Consider the following 21,587-nt stretch of genomic DNA (forward strand, 5'->3'; position numbering starts at 1 on the left):
TTTGATAGTTGTTTGGCAATAGCTTTGCCAAAAATTGTTTCACTTCCTCTTTTTTTTCCCAATGGAATCTGTCTTCTCTTTTTTGCTGTTGTCCACCCTGGCAAGGTATGCCTTTTGGCCCAAAATCTAGCAAAAAAGGGACGTCATAGGCCATTTCTGCTGAGCTGCTCTGTTTGAGTTCATTGAGTATTTCCTGCCACAGGTTCTGGAATTGGATTTTAAATCCCAAATTGGACAACTGATTGCATGATTTTTAAATTTTTGGTAATATTTCTTTTTAATAACTCAGAAATGACAACACTTCACTGTTGGTCTTTGTTTTGTATTGCAGGTCAGTCTGTTGGAGGAGCCTTCACAAGTGCAAAGTCAGCGATGTCATCCTGGTTCTCCACTTTCACACAGTCACCCCAAAGCCTCGGGGACTAAATGCTGGTCTTGCATAATGCTGTTGACTATTTCAGGTGCAATGCTTTCTCTGAGCTGTAAAAAGACTGCTCCAAAGTGTAGGAGTGGAGATTACCTACCCAGGACCAAAATAAGGTATATGTTGCTTGACAGCAGGTGTGGAATGTGGTTATTCAGTTTCACTGGAAGTGTAGAAGAATGGTGAGTGTCTCCATGCAATGGGATGGCATTTGCAGTATATTGGTTATATTTAAAATGACTACTTCTCTTTAAAACTGAGCCTTTATAAACACATTAGCAAACAGGGCTTGTTGCAAGCCAAATGTGTTTGACTTTAGATTTGTACATTTCCTTGGATGTTAAAAATATTTATGTAAACTAGTTATATTTTTCAATCCAGATAGCCAAATGTTTTTGAATTCTTGTTAGAATAAGCAGAATATAAATACTGATTCCTCTTTCAGGTTGGATTTGAGAGAATCTCTGCAACCCTTAAAGGGTTCCAAGCCAGGTGGAACTTTCTTGCTTTCACCTGCAAACTAAACTCAACGAGGTGCAGAGTAAGACTGTGGCTGACAAGGGTTTTTTTACCTTTATCTTCTGTATCCATGTAGGGTTGTTTGATTTAATCTGTCTCTGGCTCTCTTTGTGTCTCCAATTCTATGTGACAGTTGCAAAATCAGTATTTTTTTTCATGTTATACAGTAGGCTTTCATAACTTTGTGTGTGTTTTGGCTTTGTTTTTACCCTGGGACATGAGTGGGATTCCAGTTGGAGAGATCTCTTCAGGGAAAGTATTACAAAACATTTCTCCCAAACTGGGAATGGATCATAGACGGTTTTATGAGGACTTGCTCTGTTAGGATGAAATTACACCTTAAATGCATTGCATACATATGAATGAATACAAAGTACTAAACCCACCCAAAACTAGCACAGTAGCAAACTCTGCGTGGCTCTTTTTTTCCCCCCAGTAAAGTTATGAAGATTCTTCCAAACGAAAAATCAGCTGTATAGATTTTCTGTGTCGACTCAGGGAATTTTCCTTATGGATAACTACTTTTTTCATAAGGAAAGAAACACTAGAATTGAGAGAGTAACTGAACTGTCTCAGTCTCCTTGTGTGAAGAGATTGATGTGGCACGATGCTGTGTTTCCTACGTAACATGCATGCGGCGTCCTCTGTATGCAAGCGTATTGCACTTCCTACATTTCTTGATTCCAAGGGAGATTATTTCCTGTTTTCTTGCAATGTGTGTGCCTCTATATGCCTTCTGACATCCCCACATGGTAGCTGCTAACATTTTCTGTGTTACATTATCAAGTGTTCCAACTTTTCTTTACCACAAGACTCTTTGTTTATTGCCTGAGTGGTATCTTGTCAGCATTTTGCCATGTTCTTTTCTGGGGCCAAGATTTCTAATCATGGTTATTTCTCCTATTCCTCAAGTGAAATGCAGCAGCTGTGCAAGGTATGAATAAGAAGGCTTGAATGTAATTTGTTTTAAGAAATTATGTTCTAATTTCTTACGTGCATTTGTAAATCTAGTAGAAAACCTACACTTGCATCACATTGTCACTGTCCAGCGACATGGTTTTCAGTTCTATTGCTTCAAACAGTGGTTTGAAAATGCAGGATCTGGTTTAAAGCCTTCATTAATTTTTTCCAGGACAAACCAGATAAAAAGACTGTGAAGAACCTGAAAGTATACAGCTTGTTGGAATAGTTTGATTTGAGAAGGGCAGAAAAGGGCTCTAAAGCTCTACTAATTTACTGCTTCTGACACAACAATGAGGTATATCTATCAAACTGCAACTATTGCTTCTGGTCTCTGGGTGTATTTGTGTATCTCCTAACACTTCTGATGCTCCTTTCTGTTTTATTCCACAACTCTATAATAGACATTTATATCTTTTCAAAGACTAGGTACTACTTTATATGCAGTGAAGTAAGACTAGAGCTGTGTTTATTTGTGGTGAGTCTAGAGCTCTCTGATTCAGCATGCAGATAAGAAAATAACCAAAAATAATCCCTTGCTTTTGTGAAACAGCTAATGTATTATCTGGTGTCTGGGATTTAAATGGTTAGGGTTCATGTTGTAATGAAGGCTGAAGAAAGGTTCATAAAGGATTTAAGCACCTGTAAAACTAACTTTAGCAACTTAAGGCACACTGGGTAGATTTAGGCTTAGAAGCTCAGGACAGTGAGTTCTATAAGCCAGGCAAGTGGTTGGTATTTACATGTACAAGCTGTAGAAACAGGACCTTCAAGGATCTCTTTTTAATACCCTTGTCTTTGTCACCTCCTCACCTGAGTTTTCTCTGTAAAATTCTCCTATGCTCCACATTTATATGGCAGATTTATTAGCTCTCAGCATTCCCCTTACTCCAACAGACTCCCTTGCTGGCCTAGGGATATTAGGAGCTCATTTCTGTTTGGTTTGTGGTAGATTAATCTGAGGAAAGGCAGGACAAAGTGCCCTCTGCAGTGCTAAGCTGATGCACATCTGCTCACTGCTTTGTAAAGCAACTCTGTCGTGATACTTCACTCTTATGGGCAAGGACAGATCTTCCTCTGCAGTCTTATTCCCACTGTTACGGCTGTCTCTGTTGTGAAGCCAGACATACAACATGATTAAGAGTATTTCCCTTTCTTTGTAAATGACAGAATAAAAACCTTGTATTAATTTTAAATCTTTTTAAGAACTGGCATCCTGCTGGCAAGTTGGTCTTGGATTTAAACTCGCACAGTGATTAAGACTCATGGAGAGGGTGGAGATGAAGTGATCTTCATAATTAGTGGTCTTCATTAACATCTATGGTTGCTCTTTAATATTTCCTTAAGCTTATTTTTGGGCTGTAGGAAGCATGCAGCCACTGAGAATCATCTAAGCTCATGTAGTTCTCTTGTAATGTAATGCTTGTAACCTCTTTAGTTAAATCCAATGCTAATGCAAGCTGTTTTCCTCTCCTCTGTTTTAAAATTTCCAGTGCAGACATTATTAATTATTCAGAAAGATTTAGGCAGCCAACTTCCATTTCAAAACCGTGACATCCATTTCTGTGCTGTAAGAAACAATGAGCCCTAAGTGAATTGGTGGTAGTGCCTCTAGTCAGTCAGCTGTGAAGGTTTTATTACAGCTCTGCTGCGATTTGATGTTGCAAAGGTATTTCTGGCTGTCAACATGCAGCACACACTGACTTACAGGTAATACAATAGCACTTCTCTCAACTTCCTGTCATCAAAGGCATCAGCTTTGGCTTTTGTATGTCCCAGCATTTGAGGAACTGCCTATCAAACATAGGTATGAGATGTAAGTCCCCAAAACCCCATAAGACACAAGTATTACTGCCCTAGTATTTAATTTCACTGAAGTGTTTGACATATTTTATCAGTCATTTTCATGTCATAACCTTAATTCTGACACCAGTTTCTCCAATGTCACAATTTAATTAGAATGTTTAGGTCAGTGTTCTAGTACATTGCACTTGTTTGACCTTGTATATCTGTTTTAAGCACCTTTGTAATTAAATATAATATTTTGCCTAAACAAGCTTCTGATTTCCATACAAATTATTACTAAGCAGAGAAACTTATGTGGCAGTATTTAATTGCAAAAGTGAAGGCGTCAATGCTGTTTTTAAACATAGAAACTGTTGCTTGATAATTGAACATACAAGTAATGGATTGGATTTTTCTTGTGCTGCTTGAAAAATAAAAAACATCCAGCCTATCTGAAGTTTGGTCTGCTCAAAGAGCTGTATTATTTTAATAAATTAATCCCACCAGAAGACACTTGAAGGCATCTGGTTTTGATGTTGGTAGCTGCTTGCAATTCACTGGCAGTCTTTTTGAGATTTTTCTTCCGTTTAAACTGATTGTGGATGCTGCTTTTTGCAAATTTAGGACAAGAGGATCCTCTAGTGTGACATTTGATTCCCTACAGGGTGCTGCTTGTTGTGAATTGATTAAAGTCTTCAGGAGAACTTTAGGTACAACTACAATGTTGGTGTAGGTTTAGCTTCAAAGTAGCGTGTAGTTCCTGTGAATTGTGACATCTGGTCAAAATCAGGAAGCCATGTAAATGAATTGCTGCACATCCAGTTCTCTGCCATAGTGAGGTGTTTTGAGTCTTTAAAACTTCTGCTAAGAATGATTTGGTAAATGGGTATTCCCAGGGGGAGGAAACTTTAACTGCCTTGGGTGACATTCAGGTGTGAATTAGGTGGAGCTTGTGTCTAGCAAATGGTTGCAATTCCCTAAAATTTGTTAACATTTTTCAAACTATGTGCAAGTAGTTGTGCAAACACACTGAAAGATAAATTCACATCATGTTTTTATGCACTGCAATTTCACTTTCTTGCAGGTATTTAGTTTTCATTAAAAAAAGCAGCATGGAGAGTATTCATTAAAGGGAAAAACACTACATTATTGTACTATGATTAAAGATGTATGACAAATTGCTTTGTGGTGTTTGGAGTCTTTAATATTATAGTAGAGAAGGGACTGACTTAAAAAGGCAGGCACAGAGCTTTACTTCTGTGATGTCTCTGGTCTTGACCCCATTTTTTATCAAACATTAGAAGTAGTGTTTGGATTCAGAGAAGATACTGAGATGGATCACTTCAGTCAGTTAAACAGTGAGTCTTACTCAGATTACCTTATTCCCTGTAAATTGACATCATATATGCATAACATCTGTACACAGGTGGCTTAGTCTCAGTTGTGGTGGAACTTGGAAATCTACCTGTCTTGAGTCCTTCTGTATAGGTTCAAAACTGCTTAATCATACATCATACATGCATCTTGAAATAATATTCCAAAATCAACTGATAAAGTGAGATTGTTTTTACTTCCCCACCTGAATTTACTGACTGGTACTGATGAAAGCTTACTGTTTGCCTCAACAGTAGCAGAGAATACCTACAAAATCTTTTCTTGTCTTAATCTAGAGCACCAAGAAAGCACCACTGCTTTCTAATCAGGCCAGCACAATCAGGTAGGAATGTTTAGAGTGAAGGAAGAACAGTTATCTAAAATGAAGACAGATGCACGTGTCTTGTCTTAAAAACAATATGGGTAATAACATCACTTGCATACTGTATGAAACAGGTGGAAAATAGTGGAGAAGGAAACTCAATTGATTTCTCATCTCTGAATTCAAAGAACACAGAATTTAAAAGTTCAGGCAAGTGGAAAAAATAATGCTGAGCTTAATATATTGCCTAACATGACCTGTGGTCACTGACCTTGGATTATTATGTGTATATGAATTTTGGCAAGTGTAATGCTGTGCCAGGGAGCTGGCTGAAGTGTGTGTCCACTCTTCAGTTTTGGAAATTGCTTCTTAATTGTTTTTTTCTCTTCAGTAAAAGCATGTGCTCAGAGTTAAAATTAGCCAGCTGTGCTTCTTGCACTTTCTAAACCTTAGCATCAAGATTTAGCTTGATGTTTAACACATGATCCGAATAGTCTTCAAGGTCTACATTAAATCATTACCTTTTATTAGTAGCTTTTACTGTCCTCTTTGATCATATTAATGCAGTGGGGTTCATGTGTGTATTCGGTACAGTTACTGTTTTAAGTCAGGTAATGCTTCAGGGACCCAGCCCCACTTCAGCACTGCAGTGATGGCACATGTACAGTGCTTGAACCCTTTCTTGCTGAAACAGGTCAGACCAAGCCACAGAAGAGCTGTTTTTCAGAGCAGCAGGGGAGAAAAGCACACACAGATACTATTACTCTTTCACTTTCAAGCCTGACCCGTCTTCTTTGTTAGTCCTGTCTTCTATGTCTGAGGTTCTGTGATTTGGGACTGACACGAGCCTTGCTCTCACCTGCTGGTTCAGGCTGTTCACTGACCCCTTCCCTCCTGCAACTTGGGAGGTGTGTGAAGATGTACAGATGTCACACAGGCTCCCTCCTGGCAGCAGCAGCAGACCCTGCATTTTAGTCTGCTAATCCTCCTCTGGGTTGTAAGAATTCCACCTTGATGAATTTACTTATGAGAAATATTGTAGGAGGGAGGTACTTTAAATACTTCTGAAAGTGGAACTAAACTTTGTGTGGCTAATGCTGGGCATAAAGTGGAAAGAAACCGGTTTTCAGGGTGAGCCTACTACAAAGTGTGTCTAAAATCTCCTTTCATGTAGGAATCCAGATCCAGAAAGAGAAAACAGTTTGAAGGTAGCTGGAAATGGGAAACAGAGAAGGAAGAACACCAGCCTGACTAGTAAGTGCCCCTCGGTTGTCCCGCCATGTGGCAGGTGCTTGTGCATCTTAACACAGGCATTGAGAAGTGAAATGGGAAGTATAGTGAAAAGCAGTAGTGATTTAATTCTTAAATATGATCTTTAGAATGTTATTAAATTATTATTTCCCCCCTGCAAATTAACTGTCCATCTGATCCTGTTCTCTGTAAGGCTTGACGCAATTCACTGCCCTAGATCTGGCTGATCCCCTTACAACAAAAATTAAACTTGCTATTGGATATGTATTTAAACAATTGTAAAAATGTGTGGATGCATTAGAAATTAGCAGAGGCCAGATCACTTTTTATTACTTTAAGTAAGGGGAACTGAAACTATGTAAAAGTGACTTAGTTTTACCAGAAAAGAAACAAACTTGCAAAGTAGAAGAGCTTGAGGACAGACAGAGTTGATTCATTGAAACTTGTATGCAAAATACACTTCAAAGACAAGTACAAGTTGAATAGGCTGGGATTAGGCTGGAGCTTTGTAGTAAGATACTAGTTAGAACTCTGTGAAGGCTTTAATCATTTATGAAATGAGAACTGCAGGGTTTTTTAGCTGTTGTCTTTGTTCCTGCAGAAGTCTTTCTCTAATTCAACCACTAGTGACCACTTCCAGGCACATGACAACGCTTTGCCTGCACAGTTTCCTTCTTGAATTATGCAGGGAAAGAATTTAGACTTGAGAATAGCGTTTGCCAGCTGTTTTCCTTTGGGCTTGAATACTGACTGCAGCAGCGAGTGAAGTGAACTCAGAGTGAGTATGGCTTTAACAGTCACTGGAGAACTGTTCAACACTGGTCTCAAAAATACCATTATTATTAATAGTAAATAAATTTTAAGTAAAGTACTACAAATTTTATGTAAGGTAAGAATACAAAGTATACAGATAACATCTAGAAAAAACATACAAAAAGTGTGGACTAGCAGGAAGTCACATCGACTATCTGTATTTCAAAATATGTTCCTAAATGGATAGAAATCAAGGAGTTCTTTCAGATTCTGAGGCAATTGTGACTCAAAGCCACAATTTAGTATTTCCTATTTAGTATTTCTTATTTACTATTCAAATGTGCCGTTTGTTTTCCTTTAGTAAGGAAACTATGCATAAGATTTTAAACTCCAGCTGAAAGTTCTCAGTAACAGAACCAGCCCAGTCTGCTCCTTCACTGGTTATAGCTCATCTATACTTACCCAGCAAAGGCTTATCCCAAGGCCTAAAGCAGTCTGATAACAGTAGGGTAAGTGAAAATGAGCCACAGAACTGAACAGTCTATCCAGACTGGAGTGATTTGATACCACTTGTGTTTTTCCTGAGGTGTGTGATTCTCCAGACTGAATTATAAAATAGTATCACTGATTCTGTTTTAATGTATGCTCCCTTGCACAGGCTTGCAACATGAAAGCAAGATAAACAGACCTGTTGGCAGGAGTCCCTGAGTCACCTCACCCCTCTTATCTAAAAACTGTAGGTGTTAAAAAAAATATATGTAATAGTAAATGCAAACATGTTATGTCACCTTCATTAAAAAAAAGTGGTAGCTTGCCATAGTTATTTGGGGTCCCATAAATCCTCCCTTGGCACAAAATGCCAAGGTATCAGGAAGAGTTTTTATATAAGGCAGGTTTCTCATCTAAAGTCCCCTTTCTAGTCAAAAGCTGAAATAATTGTACAAGACAAAACTTCATAAAGCCACTTGAGACCAAACACCAACAATATATAGGTGGTGTCTTTGTTGAAAGCTGTAATTGTATTTACTGGAATAAGAAACAGAATCTGGGAAAAGCCAGTGGCAGTCTGGACAATGGAGTAAATAAATGTGATTATTAAAGACTGAAAATAGGTGTGCCATCTTCTGAACTTACGCCTGCTGTCTTCACTTTTAGTAGGGCAGAATTTGTCCTGTGATTTATAAAAATGATAGCAGCAGAGTTAAGTTCTTTGTAATCCTGAGTTTGACTTGAATACCTAATTTCCAGCTTTTGCTGGCCAGAAAGCACTGCTAACATAATGTACTCATCTCCAGGCTTAACTATGTCAAGTTTCCCTCAGTAATTGCTACAAGGGCACAGATGGTGGGAAGGTGTCACAGCTCTATCCCTTTTGACCAAAGAGCACACCCAAAATCAGTTGGATTCAATCTTTTTTAATAAATTAATGTCATTCAAAATACAGTGCCAGAACATGATGCAGCTGAACATGCTAGTAAGGTCTGTCATGAAGCACCTGTGTTCATGTTAGGTTGGCGGCGCCCCGCTACTGCTAGTGGTTCCTGGGATTAATGCCAGAGCAGCACTAGTCATCTGCTCTCCTGCACACACGGCACAGGGTATTCCTGAAGTTTGCTCCCCCCCCAAAGTAAAAAACCTGACAGCTAAGGGATATCTATACACAATCACACTACAGTAATGCTTGTTATTAAATTAACAGAAAATAAAGACCTGGTTAATCCACACTAAAACTTTGTTTTACAATGGAAAAATACATCAGCAGCAGGAAGTATAATATACATGAGCCAATGTTACTGTAATACAGAATGTGGAGGCATTTACTGATTAAAGCCCCACATAGACCCGCACTATGAGGGCTGGCAATTCCTATTGCAAGCCCAGCAACTTAAGTCCACACCTGGTAATCTACCAGCTGCTTGGAAGACCTGTATTCTAAACGGACAGGTATAAGTTAGTGAAAATAGAACACATGCACCTCATCATACAGCTTGACTGAACCTGCAGTCATTTTGCCCTGCATGTTACCATACAATGGAAGATCTACCCTTCCTACCACAGGTAGATCCATGGGATTTGTTTCTTTTTCTTTTAATGGCATTACTATACCAACATGAATATTAGTATTCAGTAAGTGCAGCACAGTCTTTTTATTAGGCCACACTGACAATTATATAACTAGCACTTAAGTAGAATATCCAGAAGTAGTTCAAATATAATTGGAAGATACTTTCAAAAGAGTTGAGACATCATCCTAGAAACAGTAACTACTTTTTTTTCTGAAGCTAATTTTCCTGAACTGAGACTTCATAGAACTAGAATTAATTCTTTAGACAAGTCAGATGCTTAAGCTTATGATATACATATATGTTTCTCAATTATCAGATAATAGTATTTCAGATTATGGAAGCATATCTGCTCATTTCATTTATTTGTACTGAATGGCGGCAAGTGTTAGGTAGGGCATAAAAATACAACTCATGAAAGACAGGTCTGACATTTCATTCTCAGACATGTTCTTTCATAGCCATTTATTTATTCTTTTATAACTGAGCATAGAATTGGTTGTGCAGTCTAAGGTGGGAGCTATACAGGTGGTAGAGCAACCATCTCCCCATCCAGGTCAAACTCATCAGCTCCATCTGGTGAGAAGAGATATGTTGGGGGTTTCCACGGGGATTCCTCAAGGCAAGATGGGTACAGCTTTCCTACAGTGCACCGGAAGTCCTTCCCCAAGTCCCAGAGCACACGTTCCGATATGTGCTGCCTCAGGAACCAGCGATCGAGTTCCAGGTCGTACTGGTAGGTGGCATACTTGGCCCTCTCGTTCATGTGGGTTTCCCGTATAAAGACACACAAGGAATTGGAGATGACAACGGCCCTAACACAGGGGTCTGAGTAGCGCTTGGCAGGGATGTTGGCTGCCATCCTCCACTCGTTCTTATTCACATCGTAGATTTCCACGGTTACAGAAGACCCATCCACAGTACTGCTTGGGAGCCTTATACCAGAATTGCTGGCGATGTGCAGTCCTCCAATATAGAAGATTTTATCACCAAAGGCAGCAGCCGAAGCAAAACATCTACTTGTTTGTCGCATGGCCATTTCCACCCAGGCATCTGACCTGGGGAAGTAGCAGTACATCAAGTTGTGTGCCATTACATAAATGCAGTTGTGAACTGCTACTGCTGTGCTCCACTGCCAAGCACAGGGCAACGGGCTCACCATGGTCCACTCATCCTTCTCGGTGTCGTATCTCTCCACAGTTCTCCTGTTGAGCTCCCCGCCGACGCTGTCTCCCCCGATTGCATAGATGAATCCTTCACAGCAAACCAGCGATGGCTTTATGCGGACGAACAGCATCGGCGTCTTTGGAAACCACGTGTTCTGCTGCGCATCAAACCAGTAAAAGCAATTCACAGTTCTGAAGGCAGCCTGCAGTTTGCTGCTTTTACTGTGATTGGTTTTCGTGTTTTTCAGAGGAACTTGCCCACCTGCTATATAGATGTCGTTATCAGGAGTTACGAGTGTCCCAACCTTATGCAAGTCAGCAGGAGGGTTGCAGAGTTTGTAAACTTTCTCTGCCTGTGGGCTGTAACAGACAGAGGAGTAAAGACTACCAGGGTTTTCAGCAGCAGCTTCAATGAAGATCATCATCTCCTCTTTTGTCATACCAAGTCTGGGCTTGAAAAACTTGGGCATTGATTTGTACAGTCCTTGCACCACCACGGATTTATCATTAGGGGGTAATCCTTGAAACCAGGCTCTCTGCGTTACTTCTGAAAGTGCATCAATTCGGATTTGGCTGAGAACAGAGGACAAATACTGCGAGCGTGACTCCGTGTTGTACTCCAGCCACAACATCGCAGCTTCACGAACTGTCTCCTCCTTTTCCACATTTAAATTGTCACTGCTTAAAATATCTATCAGTAGATCATGTGACAGTTGCATGAAAGCCTCCTGGTGGTACACAGCTGTGAACTTGTGCTCCACCATTCTTTTAGCACTCTGTTTTAACTCTTCACAGCTGAAGAGATCAGCAAAACTTAACAGACGCACACAATTTTCTGCATTAATTTTTTTGATTAAGTATTCTCTACACCGCTGTAACACATCATCCACCTGTAAAGCAAAGAAAAACACAAGTATTACTATGTACAATCTTTGGCTTCACCTACCAGCAGCACATAAAAGTACCTGCATCTGTTGTTGAACAACAGCGCTTAGGCCTGGAATACTCTACATACACTAAACTACAGAAGTGACTCACTCAACTGCTTCATACAGATCAAATACACCACATGATTATGTCTGCTGGAGAAACTAATTTTACAAATGTTAGAGGTGCACTGCTTTATTTCCACCCTCCCCAGGGACTGTAAGGCAAGGAGGGATGGGCACAGAAAGTATATTTGACAAGCAACTGCTGTCTGTACTCAGCAAACTGAACAAAAGTATTTTGAAAGGACTGAACAGTAAAGATCCTTTAACAAGACAAAGAATAAAATGGTTTGGAGAGGAGATTAGAAGCTGCTATTCCATGCCCAAAACATTCCTACCTGTAAGAAGCAGGCAGTTTCATAGAGCTGCTCGACTGTGCTGTCGCTTATTGCCAGGTTACCCGTGTACGCATAAGTTATGATGATCTGCAAAGTGGCTGCATCCACATTCCTCAGGTGTACATGTGTTTGTTTACTTTCACTCAGCCCACTCATGAACATGGCTCTGAGGAGAAACACGCATATTAAGCCAAGGATTGACAGTGGGTAATCATAAATAGTCACCTGTTCGGCTTTGGTGATGACAGTCCAAAAGGTGAACAGTCTTTTTGCTTGCCTGTTAACAGGTGTTTAGTATTTACCTTAGGCTAACATCTACTATTTAAGATAAAGCATTTGTACAGAACATTCAAAAAGTACTGTCAGTGCCTTCTGTAGAAATATTTTATATTCATGTGAACTCTTCTGTGTTAATCAGCAGAGAACTCTAATGATTTTGGAGTTTTAATGATGCAATTTAAAGCCCTTTTATGTGATAGGTGATAAGAGGAAAGAAACATCCTCCAGGAAACACTGTTGAAACATACCACAGCTAGATTTTAGATTCTAAAACAATGGAAGCAGATTTATATAATGGACTGAGCCAAGTCATATCAAAAAGGATGCTCCTCTGGGAGGAGAAGAAATGGAGCAAGGACTAGCACTCTATGAATTATTTCTTGTATACCATCCATCATAGCGTGCAGTAAACTTCAAGTTTGCAGACAAAAATCAAAAACAGAAAAACCTGTAAGACCTGGTCTGGGAAAAAAAAAAGTGCAAGTATTTTATTACATCTCCCTGAAAAAGAGTAGAAAGGCAATTTTAAAACAGATGATTGTTTCCATAATGCTTTATACACCTATTGCCCATTCTGGTATTTTAATTGCAAGAGGGTTAAGAACATCCTGCAGGCACAAAGATGGAAGGCAGGCTGGCTGCAATCACACACAGTGGCTGGATCACACCAAGAGATGCTTTGCCTGCCTTCCCCCTTCTTCAGGGCTATCAATTTTTCATAATAAAGCTAAATTTAGGAAGCTGAGCATCTTTTTGTAAACCAAAGTAGAGAAGAAAAACAGAACATGACAAAACCACAAGTTTGATACTTCTTTTAACCGGTGCCAAAACCTCATTTCATAAATAATAAACAAACACATATGAATAAGAGATTTGACTGCACATTCTGATGCAGCGCACTGTGTGGACTCATGACAGCTTTCCAACCTTATGATTAACCACCCACGTTAAATCTGGCTACATTTCCAGTGGCTGTTGTTTTACAAACTGTTGGAACTATGTCATCTTCACAAGGCCAATGGTAATAACCATTATCTAGTGATCACACAATACTTGTTGCTAAAAATTGGACCAGACTCATCCAAGACGAAAAAATAAACACAAAAACCAGCAGCAACAAAAATTAATAGATTAATCCTGGAGTAGTTTTCTACAAGAAAGGAGACAAAATAGAGAAAACATTTTAGATGTGTTCTGTATAGTACACCCATCTCAAGCAAAACAAATTTGCAAAGCATCCTGTGGTTAAACAAGAATATATAATTAATATATAATATTATATTATAATCCCTCCACAATGCAGCAGGAAAGTAAAACGTGTGGTTGGCACCAGGACTAGTTTCAAGCTTCAGAATTCCTCTCAGACAGGCAGATTAATTACTGTGTTGCCAACAAAAAATGATTAATCGCTGCAGGAAATTCATGGTGCCTCATCATGTAGGTCTTACTATGAAGGTACCTGCAAAAAGTGGTAGCACTCGGCGTATCTTATTAATAAAAGCTTTTAAAAGACAAGAAACAGGACACCTGGGAAGCAAGAGTTCCTGAATTAAAAATGCCAACAGTAGTTGGGGAGGGGTGTGAAACAAAACAAAACAAAAGAACCAAAAGTGTCTCAAACAAGCGGAGAGTTTCTGGGTTCTTTGGTGAGCAGAGTAAACCAGATGATTCAGGAAAGGAAGCCAGCACAGCAATCCCTGCTGTCAGCAGAGGCCTCTGCTGAGAAACCACAGTTAAACAGGATAATGGAATTCCCACAGCCAAGTCTCAATAATCCCTTGTTATCCCACCTTGGGAAATAAAAACAGATTGAATATTTTAAAGATTAATTGTGAAGAGATTTACTAATTATTCAGACCCAATTAACTCCCTAAAGAAAACAAGCCATCACAAGTGTGATTTCCCCCCCCCACACTTACTGTAGAAACTGTGATACTTATCTAGAGGAAGTCACAAAATGCTAAAAATTTTATTTTACTTTTTTGGTGTTGGAAAGTAAGAATATTTAGGCTTTCTACTTCCTTCACTGACCTTTAAGTCTCTGCAACACATTGTTAATTAATATTATACTCAAAAACAGGTATCACAAATTTGATAGAATTAACAGAGCCTAGTTTGAATACTTACCTGAAATAGGAGCTGCATGTTGCAAGAACCATCTTGTGGCAGGGGAATTCAGTGCCCTCAACAATCAACACTATGTCAGTCAGCAACTGCTGTTCATAAAAGAATTTTAACTGCTCCAGCAAGGATACAGCATACTCTGTATTTATCTGCCTCTCGTCCTGGGTAGACATGACTGTATTCCATTAATATTTCCAGGACCAGAGAGAAAAGTGAGGATCTTTTCACCAGAGAAAGGTCAGTTGAATGTTTCTGAAGTAATCAGAGAAGAAATGGCAGGAGGTCCTTCACCTTCGAAGTGACACTGATCAAAATGGGCAGTTTATCTTGAACTGCTGAGTCGGTGTTGGAGACTTTGACCCACCATTAGGTCATCATGCTTGGACTTGATGTCACAATCTGACAGAGACTTTCACGAGTGTCTGCGGAGCTCCTGTTGAGATCTACGACGCAGCAAAGCAACGAGCAACAGTGAAGCCTGAGGTAGATTTCGTAGTAACATCTCGTGGTCAGTGGCTGCACTTGAGGGACTGAAAGCAGGAAAATAAAAATAATTTACCATTAGCACTTCTTCAAAAGCCTTTCTTAGTTACCCCCTTAAAGCTAATTGTCTAACAACCATGTCTAAATTAGTACTTAATTACTTGCTCTAAAATCCTTGTAGGAAAAAAAATTAAACAACAAAAATATCAAAGAAATTAAAAGCAGAGGAGTTTGTACATTAATTCTCATGTGACCTGGACTCAAAAATTAAAATAATTTATTTTGTCAACACAGCTTCCAAGGCTGGAGATCTAAAACAAGGTTCAGTAAGACTTTATTCCTTCCCTGTGTAAAAGAGCTTCACCTATTAATATGTCACATCCTATTTTTTAACCTCTTGAGTAATTTCCATGCAGCCAGGTAAGCCTGAGTGCTGCAGACAAGGGAAACAAAAAATAAGGAAACACTAGAAGCAAAGGGATGCTGGAATAGCAGGGGTCAGAACACCTACAGTGGCTACCAAAGCCTATTTCCCTGTTTGGACATTTCTGATCTTAAAAGTGGAGTCAGGTTTTATTTTATCTTCTACATAGACACAAAACCATAATTAAGAATGAGATGGATGTAACAGTAAAATGACCATCATAACAGGCACCAGAGTACCACAGCTATGAAATACTTCTAGGTTTATTTAATCTTGCACTGCTCTTCTGCATTCCAAAACTGAGGAATAACCAGGGACATGTTTGCCTTGTGTCTCAGACATCACTATCATTATAGTTCATGATGAACAGAGAATGCAGAAACAACTTGCTTGAAATGACATACTTTAAATTCCACACTAAAATACATCATTTAGTGCAAGATGAAAGCTGTAGAAATACCTGCCAGCCATATCAAAGATCTTGTATTTCAACACAGTCCTGCCTGTAATACAATTCAAAAACAGCTGCCTTTCAATATTCACTCACTTGAAACAGATATGCCTAATTAATGCCACTTCAGTTACTACTAATTTAGTGTCACTGATCTTTTTCTTTATCACTGAAAAAATATACACAAGCAGGAATCTCAAACTCTTCCTTTTCTCTGGTTGTTTAACTAGAAAACAGTCTACACAGCGAAACCAAATGTTCACTGTTTGTTCAGGTGGACGCAGTTAATTAAGAAAACCAGAAAAGGTGTTAATATTTGGGGAAAGAAGTAGAGACTACAGTCTGCTGTAATAACAGATACCAGCACAAGTCTTGACTTCAGACCTTCAAGTTTCAGGTAACCTCTGAAGACACTAAACCGCAAGTATACTGAGGACATACAGAGATACTGTTCATCTGAATCAGTGACCTTCTGCTTCAAGTCACAGCTTCTTTTCAGAAATTCATACACATCCTGTCTCTGCACCACTGGCCACTATCCTGGTTATCTGGTAACAGCTTTACCATGCAACCTAATCCATTGACAGATTTTGCATTGAACTTTAAATGGCTGCAGAGACACACAGACTTCCTAAGTGTATTAGGCCACAGAAATAAATAGCTCGTGGCTCTCCTGGTATCCCGGGTCTCTCTAGAGCATTGTTTGTCCTGGCTTAGGAGTAAAGTTTCAAGAACAATACAAGCTGGTGGATTAAGCTCTGTTTGGGCAGAGCATCAGTAATGCTGAGCTTTAGCAAAGTAAGTCATTGATATAAGAACCTCCTATTCTGATGTAATTGTAAAAAATATTTCTTCGGAAACTGGAAAATGGAGTGAAACTAATACAGACTGTTTCAGTCCTTCTACCAGAACCAGCCAAGGATGCCATGGAGAAGTGGATATACACCTGCTAGTGAGATTAAAGACATTTTTTGGCAGCGTGTGGCTGACAGTCAATAACTGAAAAAGCAGACCTGTTCAGCAGAAGATGAGTTGAAACTGTGAAATTAATTACTATAAATAACTGGTACATTTGAGTATGACCCTCAGCAGCAGAAAAGACTGAGGAGATGACAGGAGTCTTGTTGCAGAACATTTATGTGATGTGAATCACCTTTGAACTGCACACCTACAAAGCTGGAGGGAGTCCTTGGTTACAGGAGGCCCCCTGTCCTGTGCCCAAGGAGGTGCACATGGTAGGAACATGCTACGTACATGGTTCCTGTTTTCCACATCCATCCTGGATTCTGCTGCCAACAACCACCATTTGCTAAAGAACAAAGTTTTGTATTGTCACAAAATCCGAAGTCACAGCCCATTCCCTTGTAATGGAACCATGCTAAATCCTCCTCAGGAGAGCAATACATCAAGGATCTCTGCATTTCTGGTCCAAAACTGCCCTCATTTATATTATCATTTGCCCAAGAGAAGTGAATCTGTTCAAAACATTAGATTAAGTGGTGTAGGAACATCACTTAGTGCCTGTAAAGTCATCCAAGATGACCTAACTCTGTCACACCTCTCTGAACAGAGTTCAAAACAATTTTAAAGAAAATTACTGTCCTCACTTTAAGGGCTGAAAAAACAAGCAGCTTGTCCAAAGCCACGTAATTCCAAAGGAGAAAGGCAAGAGGCTCAGCTCAGTCCCAAGACAACATCTCTCCCACTGCACTGTGCTTGGCTTGGATCTCAGATAAATGAAAAACTACAGACTTGAAAAGGTGTCCACAGATGCACCACAGTCCACTGTGGTTCTAATAACCACACAGCAGTGAACATTCCTGACTTATGGATGAAAAGATCTATGGCTAAAATTAGTTTAATACCCTGAACTGAAATTCTGATAGAATAAAAATAATCACTGAATACAAGTCCTGTGAATGAGACCCTCCCCTTCAACGATGTCACTGGGGTGAGCATTTTGTTCTGGGTCACTTCTTGAAAGGCAACTCTCTATGACTGGACTGGCAGAGCTGCTGGGAGGCCACAGCAGTGCTGGATTGCAAATGAAATCAAGTAATCACCAGGTGATCCAAAATAACTCCCTGCCAAGCCGTAGAGCAACATTAAGTAACACGTTGATAAGAGGGATTGTTTTTAAGTAATTATTCCTTTTCTCTTAAGTAATTTTAATGAGGTGGCTTGTTAACACTTGTTCATGTAATTCAAATCTCAATGAGACCATTCAAAAATTAGTCATCAAATGTTAATGAGTTATGGGATAGGCTATTAATTGCCTTCCTTGAATCTGTTTATTTTCTGAAGTCAGGCAGAGATTGACAAACAGAGATATAAACTACATAAGCCCTACATACATAGCAGTGTTAACACTCTATTTCAATGGAATAAGTTACTGACTATTTCCAATTTCATTGGTAGGGAATGATGTAAGATATACAGAATAATATTCTTCAACTGGATTCATTAAAATTTTTTATTGTTTTCCAAATTATAAGAAGGGCAAAAGACATATAGACATGCAATTTCTCTTTTCTTTTGGAGTTCTTTTAGCTATTTTAATGCTAGGCAAAGAAATGAGTCCTTCTGAAAATCCCATTAAGTACTCTTCCAGATTAGATGCCTCACTTCCCATAAAGTGCTGGGAATCACATAAAAGATCTATGAAATGTCACAGGTCTCCATCTGCATCTTCAGCCACCTAAAAACCTCTTGAATTCCAACTTCACTAACTACAATTCACACTTCAGTAAACCTGTATGTCTGGAAGGAAAATTAAAAACACAACAACCAAAACTTATCTCCCTGGACATTCAATTTATTTATTTAATCTAGTTTTAACTAATTTTAAGAAGAACTTTAAATACTACTTTTGTGCACGTATAATCAAATTCCTATTTCCATCCAAGGGCAGCTTCATACAAATCACAAGTAAAAACACGTCTAAAGAACTGAGTCATTCACTATTTTTAACACAATAAAACGTCAGAATTCAGACCTGAACAAGCATTTGTGTGTGAGGAGATAGCAATCCTCCCAGCTAGCAACACAAGGACCAAGCTCAGGCACCTGAATACTTGGCTACTATTAGGGATATTCTGGTTACAAATCAGCGAGTTTCAAAATTATTATACCAGCTAACAGCAAGGGGGAATGTGAGTATTAGAACTGATTAGAATCAATTATGTAAATTGATGCACCTAGCCAACAGATCTCAAAGACAGGAGAGAAAGAAGAAAAAGGAGTTGGAAGCTCTAGATTCTTGAGTAATGTATCAAATTTGCATCCTTGGCAGCGAGAAAGAAATAGGTAATTGACGAAGCAGCTCCAGACTTGGAAGTTTTCCTCTTTTCTGAAGCCATCAAAGGTGTCTTTGATAGCACCGCAGTCCAGAACCTCAGGACATCAATATTCTAATAAGGCAACAATGTGTAATTACACAAAAAATAGTAACAGATCTTTTTCCTACAATGTAACCTTGAAAATGACTATTCACTTGGAAACTAATCCTATTTTCCATACATATTATGCTTCGAGGAAACATAAGTTTCCTACCTTAAGTTACAACTTTAAGGTAGATGAGTTTTCTGAAACTATGAAGAAGTGTCAGATTCGGTGCTAACAACACATTTGGTCACACTGCACTCCTCATTACCAGTTTCTTTCCTGTTTTTCTGCTCCTAAAGGAAAGGAAAATACCTGCTCAGAAAGAAAATTAGCACAAGATAAACCAGCAGCTTAAATTGGCAACTGGACTTCTATGCTGAGCACAGGTAGTTTCCATCCCCAAGGGTGTTTCTGTTTTGTGGAAAGGCTTGACCTGTTTTGGAAAATTAACCTTTGAAAAAAAAGTGGGCCATGGATGTCTCCTCTAAGATTTAGCCATGGATGTACAGAAAAGTGTTGGTTTTTTCCCTCTGAACTCTAGTACATTAATGAAGCTGGTCTGGTTTATTTGACAACGTAAATTACAGTTTTCAAGTACGTGTGTCGCTCCCTTAAATATTCACTAATGATGACCAACTATAAATTTAAGCATTTCTACATTAAGAAATTAGATTAATAATTAATGTATCTTAATTAATTGTAAGTTAGTTCCTGAAAGGTTAGGTCTTATAATGGATATCATATTCATGCATATAAGATTTATTCTCAAAGCGCAGCAGTCACTAAATTCAGAAAGAGAAACTTCAGGATTTGCACCAATTCCAGTCTATTTCATAATCACATGACCAAAACAAAAAAGCCTGCTTGGGAAAAAAAAAGAAAGCAAGCATGAACAGCCATCTGTCTAAAATGTAGTAAAATAAAATACTAAATAGGCATCATCATCTCTTCTTCCTTTTGGGTCTGTTGCTGCAAGATGCTGCTTACACATCCTTGAATATAATGGGCCCCTTCTACTCCACATGCAAAAATAATCAGGAAACACATGAGACATCTACACTCAAACCTTGAAACTACACAATTTATGCACTTGGGTGTATTAAATAGTAAAAATTACCTATTTCTCCAGGGACATTTCTGAGAAATTTAACTGCACTGAGTGTATTTTAATAATCTCTTAAATACATCGTCCCAACTGGACGCAGCCCCAGGTGAGCTCACAACAGCACAACATCCTTCCAGGCCCACTATGAGCACCAAGCAGATGGAGATGATGCAGAAAGCCAAGAGGTGGCTTTGCAGTAAAACCTCTGAAAACACACACGCTACGTACAGCACAAATCCGTGTATAAACCATAATTGAAGTTCTTTCAAAAGCAGCAGGTACCTATCCTAGCAGAAATAATGGCAAACACCGGAAAAATCCTAGGCATGCAGATGACTAACTTCTAAGCTACACCGTGCATATACGCAGTCCGTAAAAGCTTACGGAGAACTATCTGATGCTTCAGATGCAGACATAAACAGCGCATCCCCCCTCGGGTACCAGCGCACAGGCAGGTCCATCGGGGGGCCGGGCGAGCGCAGCACAGCAGGAGTGGCGGTGCCGCTGCTCTCCTTAGGGATTGACTCCCGATGCCGCTGCGCTCCTTAGGGATTGACTCCCGATGCCTGTCCCCGAGCACTCCCAGCCCAGGGCTGCGGACACCCCGGGGGGCTCTGGGGCCGCCCCCACTCGGGGCTGGGGGTGAGCGAGCACAGCTCTTCCCTGTCCCCCGTGCACAGGTGCGTCCCTCGCCACCCTAATCCCTGTCCCGCTCCCCCCGAGGGAAGGGGTGCCCTCCCGCCCGGCGTTCAGGGGCGGCCCCGCCGGCCCTTCCTGCCTTGCCCTGCCCTGCGCTGCCCTCCGTGCCCGGGGCCGCAGGTCCCCGAAGGAAGGAGGGAGGGCAGGGGCGGGGGCAGCGGTGCCGCAGAGCCCGCGGGCCCGCCCGGGGTCCCCTCGGGGCGGCCACTCCCCCCGCGGGCACGGCGGAGGGCCCCGCGGCCGCCATCCCCTCCCTCCTTCCCTCCTCTTCCCCTCCCTCCTTGCCCCGGACGAACCTCCAACCGCCGCTTCCTCTGCTGCCTCGGCGTCCCGGCCGCGGGGAGGACGGGGCGGAGGATGCGGCGGCGGATCCGGGCTCTGGCGGCTGCGGAGGCGGCGGTGGCGGCCCCGGGCGCGCAGGCGCTGCTGCCGCTGCCGCCCCCCCGGCCCTGTCCCTCCTCCTCCTCCTCCTCCTCCTCCCCCCCCCCTCCTCCGCCGCCGCCGCCGCCGCCTCCTCCTCCCGCCGTTCCGGAGCGCCGCGCCCGCCCGCTCTGCGCATGCCGAGCCCCAGCGCCAGGCCCGCCCCCGGCTTCCTGCTCCGCTCCCATCCCCAGCCCGCTCCCTCCCGCAGCGCCCCCTGCCCGCCGCCGGGAATGCGGCGCCTCCCGCGGGGCGCGCGGCGGGACCGCCCGGC

The 21,587-nt window shown here is 40.8% G+C and overlaps 2 protein-coding genes across 2 annotated transcripts in view; one reads left to right on the top strand and one right to left on the bottom strand.

Annotated features, from left to right (window-relative positions):
• Positions 1-4,870, top strand: part of AVL9 (AVL9 cell migration associated) — a 44,157-nt gene extending 39,287 nt beyond the window's left edge. Inside the window, exon 16 of the mRNA XM_071561381.1 lies at positions 332-4,870. Coding sequence (XP_071417482.1) covers positions 332-426 — 95 coding nt within the window. The 3' untranslated portion in view covers positions 427-4,870. The remainder of the gene's footprint in view (positions 1-331) is intronic.
• Positions 4,871-8,792: 3,922 nt separating this feature from the next.
• On the bottom strand, positions 8,793-21,333 carry KBTBD2 (kelch repeat and BTB domain containing 2). The gene is made up of 4 exons (XM_071561383.1): positions 21,190-21,333; positions 14,351-14,877; positions 11,945-12,110; positions 8,793-11,507 (listed from the first exon to the last, which is right to left on the bottom strand). Exons 2-4 carry the CDS (start codon positions 14,518-14,520, stop codon positions 9,972-9,974), a joined length of 1,872 nt encoding a protein of 623 aa, XP_071417484.1. The 5' UTR covers positions 14,521-14,877; positions 21,190-21,333; the 3' UTR covers positions 8,793-9,971.
• Between the last annotated feature and the right edge of the window lie 254 nt (positions 21,334-21,587).

This window comes from Pithys albifrons, chromosome 7 (genome assembly GCF_047495875.1).
Source record: "Pithys albifrons albifrons isolate INPA30051 chromosome 7, PitAlb_v1, whole genome shotgun sequence".
Lineage (NCBI taxonomy): Eukaryota > Metazoa > Chordata > Aves > Passeriformes > Thamnophilidae > Pithys > Pithys albifrons.

Excerpts from the sequence above, each read along its gene's own strand:
- KBTBD2 (XM_071561383.1), bottom strand. The coding sequence starts at position 14,520 with ATGTCTACCCAGGACGAGAGGCAGATAAATACAGAGTATGCTGTATCC. Across the intron at positions 12,111-14,350 it reads ACATGCAGCTCCTATTTCAG|AGCCATGTTCATGAGTGGGC; the intron begins GTAAGTATTCAA and ends GTTTCTCCTCAG. Across the intron at positions 11,508-11,944 it reads AAACTGCCTGCTTCTTACAG|GTGGATGATGTGTTACAGCG; the intron begins GTAGGAATGTTT and ends TTTGCTTTACAG.